Source organism: Callionymus lyra, chromosome 15, assembly GCF_982586985.1.
Source record: "Callionymus lyra chromosome 15, fCalLyr1.hap1.1, whole genome shotgun sequence".
In the NCBI taxonomy this organism is placed as follows: domain Eukaryota; kingdom Metazoa; phylum Chordata; class Actinopteri; order Syngnathiformes; family Callionymidae; genus Callionymus; species Callionymus lyra.
In genome coordinates, this window is record NC_141832.1 from 3,299,455 (window position 1) to 3,310,206 (window position 10,752).

The 10,752-nt window shown below is 40.0% G+C and overlaps 1 protein-coding gene across 1 annotated transcript; it reads left to right on the top strand.

The window, feature by feature from the left end:
• Positions 1-960: 960 nt before the first annotated feature.
• Positions 961-6,826, top strand: ccdc47 (coiled-coil domain containing 47). Its single transcript, XM_087809962.1, has 12 exons — positions 961-1,060; positions 2,692-2,993; positions 3,068-3,344; positions 3,426-3,547; positions 3,609-3,674; positions 3,753-3,854; positions 4,696-4,806; positions 4,887-4,972; positions 5,045-5,103; positions 6,038-6,147; positions 6,233-6,400; positions 6,492-6,826. Exons 2-12 carry the CDS (start codon positions 2,700-2,702, stop codon positions 6,570-6,572), a joined length of 1,476 nt encoding a protein of 491 aa, XP_087666088.1. The 5' UTR covers positions 961-1,060; positions 2,692-2,699; the 3' UTR covers positions 6,573-6,826.
• Positions 6,827-10,752: the final 3,926 nt, after the last annotated feature.

The window sequence follows — 10,752 nt, forward strand, 5'->3', positions numbered from 1 at the left end:
AGTTCAAAAACTTGTTCTACCTGTCTGCTGACCGGATCATGGATTTTATTTTATTTTTATAGGCCCTAAAATACGATGACTCGTGTATTGCTGTATTCTTCATGATGATAATATACTTTCAATTTAAAAAATATACATTTACATAAACGGTCAATTTGAAAAGTCGATGAAGGTTAAAAATGCTTCGTCAATGATGATTTCGGTAAAACTTTAATCGATAAAAAAATCTATGTTGTTGCAAAAATATATATTTAAAAATAAACAACACTCACATTTACAGTTTTAAGGGTTTTGAAAACACTTTGAGCGCCTCTTGAGAAGAATCTCATTTTGTAGAATGACCCAAATAATTTCTTCCATCTGTCCCCCACAAACACACCTTTATTTTATTTTATTTTGATATACCACTTGAATTTAATGCCTCGTATTTCATTGTATTTTATTCACCAATTTTATTTGACTTATATATATTTCATTTTTTTTCTATACTGTCATCACCTTTAATAAATCCTGTGTTTATAATACTGTCAATAAAAATGTTCCGATTCAATTGTAACAGGTTTGTAACAGTTGATGATTCATAAAACGTTTCTAAGAATGACTAAAATAATATCTGTCCCCACAAACAAACGAACTTCTAAATATTTTTATTTTATTTTACTGTAGATAGATTCGTAGATAGATTCTTAATTGATCCCCACCGTTTTTATTTTATTTTTATACGCCAATTTGAATGTAATACCTATTTTCTTTGATATTATTTTATTAATCAGATAATATTTAATTTTAATTTTAATTCATTTTTTTCTGTACGGTCGTCACCTTAAAAGTCTGCGTTATATTTAGAATACTAGTAAAATAGATTAAATCTAAATTTAATTTAAAAAAAAAAAACGCCGTAAGCGGTGACGTGTCGGTAACCTCATGACGTCACCCGTGTGATCTCGCGATAGCCGCAGATCTCGCCGCACCTCGCCTGGACTACCGTCGCCTCCCGCAGTCGCTCCGTTCGGACCCTCAGCTCAAGACCCTCTCGCCGGTTCTCTCAGCCTCTCCTCCGGTGAGTGTCGTGCGTGCGGCGTGTTCGCGGGAAACCCTCCGGTCACGAGTTTAAAAGTTCGGAAAACAACACTTGACTGAACGAGCGGCTCGAGCTAATTAGCCGTTAGCATGACAGACCGAAGCAGTCGAAGCTGAAGTCGTCGTGCCCGAGGGGTCAGGGGTCATGTTGGGGGTTTTAATCTCACGCATGTCAGCATTAGTGTGAAACCTAAAGCTCTCGGAGAGAGTTGGCTTTTTATTCGAGTCAATGTCCTGCTGCCGTGTCGAGCTGTGGCTGTAGAAACACTGGGATTTACACACGAACGTCTCGACTTTGTGTTTGTTTACACAACAAACAAGAACACAATCATCACAACAACCTTTCATTGTCGCTGTTACTCGATAACGTGACCTTGTTTCTTTTCATGTTCCATCACGTGATGCATCTTAGTTCACAAACCTAAATAACAGCCGTGAGTCGTGACCGTGTCTCTCATCTCTTTCAAACGAGTATTTCCAACGATCTTCTGAATACATGTATGTCATAATAATAATAATAATATACTAAGAGTCAAGGAGAATATAACGGTTAAGGTGATGTATTTGGATATAAGGTGCATCTCTGGAGAGGTACTGTTGTCCTTGAATGAACTCTTTGCTGCCAAATCAGATTTATCTTATCTTAAAGTGTTATTATTACAGTAGATGGTACCGTTTTTTTCACCCACAAATCTAAACATAAACAAACTCTATTCTAAGACACAGATGTCAAACTAGATTCATAGAAGCGCTACAATGTTTTAACTGTCGAACTCGGACACTTCTACGTTAAATTATTCTTTTAAAAACACATTTTCCAACAACATCCAACCTTCACTGAAGTGTCAAACCGTCCCTTTATACAAAACTGATATATATTTGTAATAAAAAGTATGTAATCGTCGTTATTTATGTCTGTCCTGCAGCTTTACTTTCAGATCTATTCATGGTCAGACCTTCCATCACTGATCTGATCCAGCCTTACACCCCAGCTCGGGCTCTGAGGTCTGTGGATCAGAATCTACTGATGGTTCCTGAACACGGTTCAGGATCAGAGGAGAGAAATCCTTCCAGACTGTTGCTCCTTTTCTGGAACTCCTGTTGTGTTATCAGTTTTATCTTGATCTTTAAAATATATACTTTATTGAATATTGTTTTGATTGTTTAAGCGCTTTGTGACCCTGGTCTGGAAAAGCGCTATATAAATAAAAATTACTTACTTTACCCTCTTTTTCTAATGTCTTTTCTGGTTCGAAGAGGAGCAGTTTAATTTTATCAAGAAAAAAACAAAAGTTAAATAAATATGAATACGACATTTCAATAAGTTATATACTTGTAGTGATGGTGTTTTATATCAACCATAATGCCTATTATGGGAAGTGTGGGTCTGATTTTTCGACTCAATCTGTCTTAATTGATTTTTTTCTTCCTAAAACTCCCACCGAAATTCCTGTATTTCACTTCAGTTTTTCTCCTAGTGGGTGTTTCTATAAGTTGACGTTCATTCTATCTGTTCCTTCTCTTAATCAATCTGACCCTCGCGCCTTCAGTCTGATGATCTAAGCTCTATAGTTATCTTGTCTAATGTTTCTGCTCCACGCTCTCCTTCAGACGCAGCCATGCGGAGTCTGCGTCTTCTCCTGGTTCCCATTCTGCTGCTCCTCCTGGCCCTGCCCGCCTCCAGGGGGCGCTACAACGACGACTTTGACGACGGCGAGGACATCGCCGAGTTCGACGACAACGACTTCGCCGAGTTCGAGGACATGGCCGACGACGACGCGGCGGCCGAGGCGGAGACCGAGCCTCCGCCGCCGCGAGCCGCCGCTTCCTCTCAGCCCGAGGAGGACGAGGACGAGGATGAAGCCACGGTGGAGCTGGAGGACGGCCAGGACTTCGACGACTCGGACACCCAGGTTAGTCCTTCCCTGGTTTCTTTTTAACGTGACGTAACGACTCAAACCAACGGACGTGATCCGTTCTGTGACAGGATCAGGACATGTACAGCAAGTACGACCAGGAGGAGTTCGAAGGGATCGGGGACATGGAGAAGACCACCCACTCCATGAAGGACCCCCTGATCATCCACACGGTTCCTGCGCATCTGCAGAACAGCTGGGAGAGCTACTACATGGAGATCCTGATGGTGACCGGGCTGCTGGCCTACATCATGAACTACATCATCGGCAAGAACAAGAACAGCCGCCTCGCTCACGCCTGGTTCAACTCGCACCGGGAGCTGCTGGAAAGCAACTTCGCGCTCGTCGGTGAGTCCTGAGCCACGACCGGGTCGATTGCGCGACTTTTTTCAGCGAAAAACATTCCCGTTTGTCTCGACCTCCGTCCAGGCGACGACGGCACCAGCAAGGAGGCGGTCAGCACCGGCAAGCTGAACCAGGAGAACGAGCACATCTACAACCTGTGGTGTTCTGGACGCGTGTGCTGTGAAGGCATGTTGATCCAGCTGAAGGTACGAGTGCTTCTCTCTCTCTCTCTCTGCTGTCTAACCTAACAAGGTTTGTTCCTCGTAGTTCCTGAAGAGGCAGGACCTGCTCAACGTGCTGGCCAGGATGATGAGGCCCGTCTGTGACCAAGTGGTACGCTCGCTTTCATCGACTCGCTTTCGTCGATCTTACGTCGAGATTCCGGCTCTGACTCTGCTTTTGTGTTCGCAGCAAATCAAAGTGACTCTAAACGATGAGGACATGGACACGTTTGTGTTCGCACTCGGTACCAAGAAGGCAATGGCGCGTCTTCAGAAGGAGATGCAGGACTTGGTAAATATGTTCATTCTTGTTGTTGCGCCGGTCTTCCACTAGGGGGCGGTGTGGCGCAGCATGTTCAATGTTTGACTCCCGGGTTAATGCTGTAGAGCGTTGTTTTGTGCATCTATGAAGGACTATTACTTTATTTTCCTTAGTAAAAGGGCCGTTTATAATGTGTGTAAGATGTATGGCTATAATAATATACTATATAATAATATACGGATACTCTTGATAAATGTATATATACACCTCTTTGATCTTGTGATAGATTAGATTAGATAGACTTTATTAATTAATTATAATTTATTAATTATTAGACTTTATATATAGATAATGAATGTAATGTATACAATTTTAATTTGGTTGTAAATGTATGGGTCTTTAATCCTGTATTAAACAAAATTATTACAGCTTTAATATCATAGTAAACTTCATAAATAGAACTTGTCTTGTAGTAATATAAACTTCATTGTGACTTTATTCTTGCGATAAACCTAATGTATACAAATGTAATCTTGACGTATAGATGGATAGAAAGACAGACTTTATTAATCCTCTCACAGCAGACGATAGTTTTATAAATACAAGAACAAAGTGCAAATTAAAGAGAATAAAGGGCAAATGATGACAAGGTGCAAATAAGAACATGGATAAAAAGACCGGAGTATACTTTAACGATCCCTGTAGAAGAAATGTTTGTGTCCAGCAGCAATAATGCATCCATCCAAACAAACGTAATCTATAAATACACATAAAAACAATCAAATATCAGATCAAATCACCCATGAACGTTGCTGCATTGAAGCGAGTGTGTACGTGTTCCTGCTCCTGACCACCTCCTGTCCGTCACCAGAGTGAGTTCTGCGGGGACAAGCCGAAGTCCGGGGTCAAGTTTGGGCTCCCGGACTCTCTGGCTATCCTGAGTGAGATGGGCGAGGTCACGGACGGCGTGATGGACAACAAGGTGACGACTTCATCCTCGTTACAGGCTCTCGAAACAAGTCTCTTTTTTTTTTTAACCAAGCCAAAACGATCTCCTCGCAGATGGTTCACTACGTCACCAACCACGCCGACAAGATCGAGTCCATCCACTTCTCGGACCAATTTTCTGGTCCAAAAGTTATGCAAGAGTAGGTGGACGTAGATTGAACCACGAGTCCAGGTGTGTGTCGACGTCTCATGTTGTTGTTGCTGTCGTTCAGGGAGGGTCAGCCGCTGAAGCTGCCCGAGACCAAGAAGACGCTGCTGTTTACATTTAATGGTGAGAATTCTTTCATTTATCATTATGGTCTGTGGTTAATTACATGTTGTGTTTGTGTGTCTGTCATAAACATGTGTATCTGTTCAAATACATGTTCAAAATAATGTTTAGTGCGATCATTGAGGACAGAAACTTAACAATAGTGACAGTTATATTTCAATTAAACTAGTAAATCATATACAAGTACCAGGATAATAATATAAAGTGTGTATATTTCATGTATAATATTAACGATAAACACACAATTTGTCTTCGGCTGTTAGTGACTCCTATCAGGAAAATTCCTTTTTTCTTTTTACTTTTTACTCAGAATATAGAAGAGATTACAAGAGAAATTATATAAAATGTAAGTAAAATGCAATAACACTTCCTTCCTGGATAAAGGAAGTGTTGGTTTTTCCGTTTATAATGAAAATGGCAGTGAGGAAGAAACGGTTCTATTGTCTTGTGCTTTTATATCTGCTTAGAATATTATACTATATCATGTTATATTGTGTATTATGAGACGCAATATATGTTATGTAGGGCTATGAGTCTGAATATATTGTGTGTGTTGGGTATTTGATAGAAATATTTGCTCCTTTTTATTTGTTCAGGCTTTTCCTTGATTTTCTGGAACTCCTGTTGTGTTATCAGTTTTATCTTGATCTTTAAAGTATATACTTTATTGAATATTGTTTTGATTGTTTAAGCGCTTTGTGACCCTGGTCTGGAAAAGCGCTATATAAATATAAATTACTTACTTACTTAGTTACTTATTTTGGATATTTGATAGAAATATTTGCTACAAACACAAGTATAATTTAAAAAAAAAGGGGGGGGGGATTCAAAACATACTGCGTTTTCAAACTACTATACAGTGTTTTATGTCGTTTTATTTGCGTTTGTATTTACTTTGTATGTTTAAAAAAGTAACGAAATATTTCAAACACAGTGCCTGGGATGGGCAACACTTCCCCCAAAGACATGGACTCTCTGCTGCCTCTCATGAACATGGTCATCTACAGCATCGACAAGGTCAAGAAGCTGCGCCTCAACAGAGAGGTAAGACACACACACACACACACACACACACACACACACACCATTTTTAGTCCGTATTGGAGATTATAGCGTCGCCGTGTTTCAGGGGAAACAAAAGGCGGAACGGAACCGCGCTCGCGTGGAGGAGAACTTCCTGAAGCAGACCCACGCTCAGCGCCAGGAGGCCGCACAGACCCGCCGCGAGGAGAAGAAGAGGGCGGAGAAGGAGAGGATCATGAACGAGGAGGACCCCGAGAGGCAGCGTCGTCTCGAGGTCACCCGTGATTCCGATGGTGATTTGAAAAAAAAAAGACGATCCTCGTTTCTCATCGTTCTGTTCTCTCTCTCTCTCTCTCCGGTCACAGGAAGCCGCTCAGCGCCGCGAGCAGAAGAAGATCGAGAAGAAGCAGATGAAGATGAAGCAGATCAAGGTCAAAGCCATGTGAAGAAGTCGCCGCCGGGACGCAGTGCCGCTCGGTGGATGTCGTGCGTCTCTCGCCACGAAGACTCAGAATGTCACTTTTTTTAACTCTCTTCACGCTACGAACCACGAGCATCTGCTGCAGAGGATCCTTGAGGCTGTGAGCCCTTTTTTAAAGTGGTGACTCGATTCAATCACGTTAATATAACCTTTTAATTTATATCATGATTCCTGCCGGCTGTTTGTCATGACTGAGTTGTTAATAAAATGCACTGATGTCGCCTGGAAAACCTTCTTCTTCTTCTTCTTTCACAAGTCGGACAAACGCACATGCAGAAATACACAATTGTGCACACAAAAATACACACATTTGAGAGAAATCTTTTCAGGCTGTTGCTCCTAAGCTTTGGAACGATCTTCTCTCTCTTTGTTCTTGATGGATCTACTGACTCCTTTAAGAAACATCTGTGTTTGATGATCTACTGACTCCTTCAAGAAACATCTGTGTTTGATGATCTACTGACTCCTTCAAGAAACATCTGTGTTTGATGATCTACTGACTCCTTCAAGAAACATGTGTGTTTGATGATCTACTGACTCCTTCAAGAAACATGTGTGTTTGATGATCTACTGACTCCTTCAAGAAACATCTGTGTTTGATGATCTACTGACTCCTTCAAGAAACATCTGTGTTTGATGATCTACTGACTCCTTCAAGAAACATCTCTGTGTTTGATGATCTACTGACTCCTTCAAGAAACATCTCTGTGTTTGATGATCTACTGACTCCTTCAAGAAACATCTGTGTTTGATGATCTACTGACTCCTTCAAGAAACATCTGTGTTTGATGATCTACTGACTCCTTCAAGAAACATGTGTGTTTGATGATCTACTGACTCCTTCAAGAAACATCTGTGTTTGATGATCTACTGACTCCTTCAAGAAACATGTGTGTTTGATGATCTACTGACTCCTTCAAGAAACATGTGTGTTTGATGATCTACTGACTCCTTCAAGAAACATCTGTGTTTGATGATCTACTGACTCCTTCAAGAAACATGTGTGTTTGATGATCTACTGACTCCTTTAAGAAACATCTGTGTTTGATGATCTACTGACTCCTTCAAGAAACATGTGTGTTTGATGATCTACTGACTCCTTTAAGAAACATCTGTGTTTGATGATCTACTGACTCCTTCAAGAAACATCTGTGTTTGATGATCTACTGACTCCTTCAAGAAACATCTGTGTTTGATGATCTACTGACTCCTTCAAGAAACATCTGTGTTTGATGATCTACTGACTCCTTCAAGAAACATGTGTGTTTGATGATCTACTGACTCCTTCAAGAAACATCTGTGTTTGATGATCTACTGACTCCTTCAAGAAACATCTGTGTTTGATGATCTACTGACTCCTTCAAGAAACATCTGTGTTTGATGATCTACTGACTCCTTCAAGAAACATCTGTGTTTGATGATCTACTGACTCCTTCAAGAAACATCTGTGTTTGATGATCTACTGACTCCTTCAAGAAACATCTGTGTTTGATGATCTACTGACTCCTTCAAGAAACATCTGTGTTTGATGATCTACTGACTCCTTCAAGAAACATCTGTGTTTGATGATCTACTGACTCCTTCAAGAAACATCTCTGTGTTTGATGATCTACTGACTCCTTCAAGAAACATCTCTGTGTTTGATGATCTACTGACTCCTTCAAGAAACATCTGTGTTTGATGATCTACTGACTCCTTTAAGAAACATCTCTGTGTTTGATGATCTACTGACTCCTTCAAGAAACATCTGTGTTTGATGATCTACTGACTCCTTCAAGAAACATCTGTGTTTGATGATCTACTGACTCCTTCAAGAAACATGTGTGTTTGATGATCTACTGACTCCTTCAAGAAACATCTGTGTTTGATGATCTACTGACTCCTTCAAGAAACATGTGTGTTTGATGATCTACTGACTCCTTCAAGAAACATGTGTGTTTGATGATCTACTGACTCCTTCAAGAAACATCTGTGTTTGATGATCTACTGACTCCTTCAAGAAAAATGTGTGTTTGATGATCTACTGACTCCTTTAAGAAACATCTGTGTTTGATGATCTACTGACTCCTTCAAGAAACATGTGTGTTTGATGATCTACTGACTCCTTTAAGAAACATGTGTGTTTGATGATCTACTGACTCCTTCAAGAAACATCTGTGTTTGATGATCTACTGACTCCTTCAAGAAACATGTGTGTTTGATGATCTACTGACTCCTTCAAGAAACATCTGTGTTTGATGATCTACTGACTCCTTCAAGAAACATCTGTGTTTGATGATCTACTGACTCCTTCAAGAAACATCTGTGTTTGATGATCTACTGACTCCTTCAAGAAACATCTGTGTTTGATGATCTACTGACTCCTTCAAGAAACATCTGTGTTTGATGATCTACTGACTCCTTCAAGAAACCTCTGTGTTTGATGATCTACTGACTCCTTCAAGAAACATCTATGTTTGATGATCTACTGACTCCTTCAAGAAACATCTGTGTTTGATGATCTACTGACTCCTTCAAGAAACATCTGTGTTTGATGATCTACTGACTCCTTCAAGAAACATCTGTGTTTGATGATCTACTGACTCCTTCAAGAAACATCTGTGTTTGATGATCTACTGACTCCTTCAAGAAACATCTGTGTTTGATGATCTACTGACTCCTTCAAGAAACATCTGTGTTTGATGATCTACTGACTCCTTCAAGAAACATCTCTGTGTTTGATGATCTACTGACTCCTTCAAGAAACATCTCTGTGTTTGATGATCTACTGACTCCTTCAAGAAACATCTGTGTTTGATGATCTACTGACTCCTTCAAGAAACATCTGTGTTTGATGATCTACTGACTCCTTCAAGAAACATGTGTGTTTGATGATCTACTGACTCCTTCAAGAAACATCTGTGTTTGATGATCTACTGACTCCTTCAAGAAACATGTGTGTTTGATGATCTACTGACTCCTTCAAGAAACATGTGTGTTTGATGATCTACTGACTCCTTCAAGAAACATCTGTGTTTGATGATCTACTGACTCCTTCAAGAAACATGTGTGTTTGATGATCTACTGACTCCTTTAAGAAACATCTGTGTTTGATGATCTACTGACTCCTTCAAGAAACATGTGTGTTTGATGATCTACTGACTCCTTTAAGAAACATCTGTGTTTGATGATCTACTGACTCCTTCAAGAAACATCTGTGTTTGATGATCTACTGACTCCTTCAAGAAACATCTGTGTTTGATGATCTACTGACTCCTTCAAGAAACATCTGTGTTTGATGATCTACTGACTCCTTCAAGAAACATGTGTGTTTGATGATCTACTGACTCCTTCAAGAAACATCTGTGTTTGATGATCTACTGACTCCTTCAAGAAACATCTGTGTTTGATGATCTACTGACTCCTTCAAGAAACATCTGTGTTTGATGATCTACTGACTCCTTCAAGAAACATCTGTGTTTGATGATCTACTGACTCCTTCAAGAAACATCTGTGTTTGATGATCTACTGACTCCTTCAAGAAACATCTGTGTTTGATGATCTACTGACTCCTTCAAGAAACATCTGTGTTTGATGATCTACTGACTCCTTCAAGAAACATCTGTGTTTGATGATCTACTGACTCCTTCAAGAAACATCTCTGTGTTTGATGATCTACTGACTCCTTCAAGAAACATCTCTGTGTTTGATGATCTACTGACTCCTTCAAGAAACATCTGTGTTTGATGATCTACTGACTCCTTTAAGAAACATCTCTGTGTTTGATGATCTACTGACTCCTTCAAGAAACATCTGTGTTTGATGATCTACTGACTCCTTCAAGAAACATCTGTGTTTGATGATCTACTGACTCCTTCAAGAAACATGTGTGTTTGATGATCTACTGACTCCTTCAAGAAACATCTGTGTTTGATGATCTACTGACTCCTTCAAGAAACATGTGTGTTTGATGATCTACTGACTCCTTCAAGAAACATGTGTGTTTGATGATCTACTGACTCCTTCAAGAAACATCTGTGTTTGATGATCTACTGACTCCTTCAAGAAACATCTGTGTTTGATGATCTACTGACTCCTTCAAGAAACATCTGTGTTTGATGATCTACTGACTCCTTCAAGAAACATCTGTGTTTGATGATCTACTG

Excerpts from the sequence above, each read along its gene's own strand:
- ccdc47 (XM_087809962.1), top strand. The coding sequence starts at position 2,700 with ATGCGGAGTCTGCGTCTTCTCCTGGTTCCCATTCTGCTGCTCCTCCTG. Across the intron at positions 3,548-3,608 it reads GCATGTTGATCCAGCTGAAG|TTCCTGAAGAGGCAGGACCT; the intron begins GTACGAGTGCTT and ends TGTTCCTCGTAG. Across the intron at positions 3,675-3,752 it reads GGCCCGTCTGTGACCAAGTG|CAAATCAAAGTGACTCTAAA; the intron begins GTACGCTCGCTT and ends TTGTGTTCGCAG.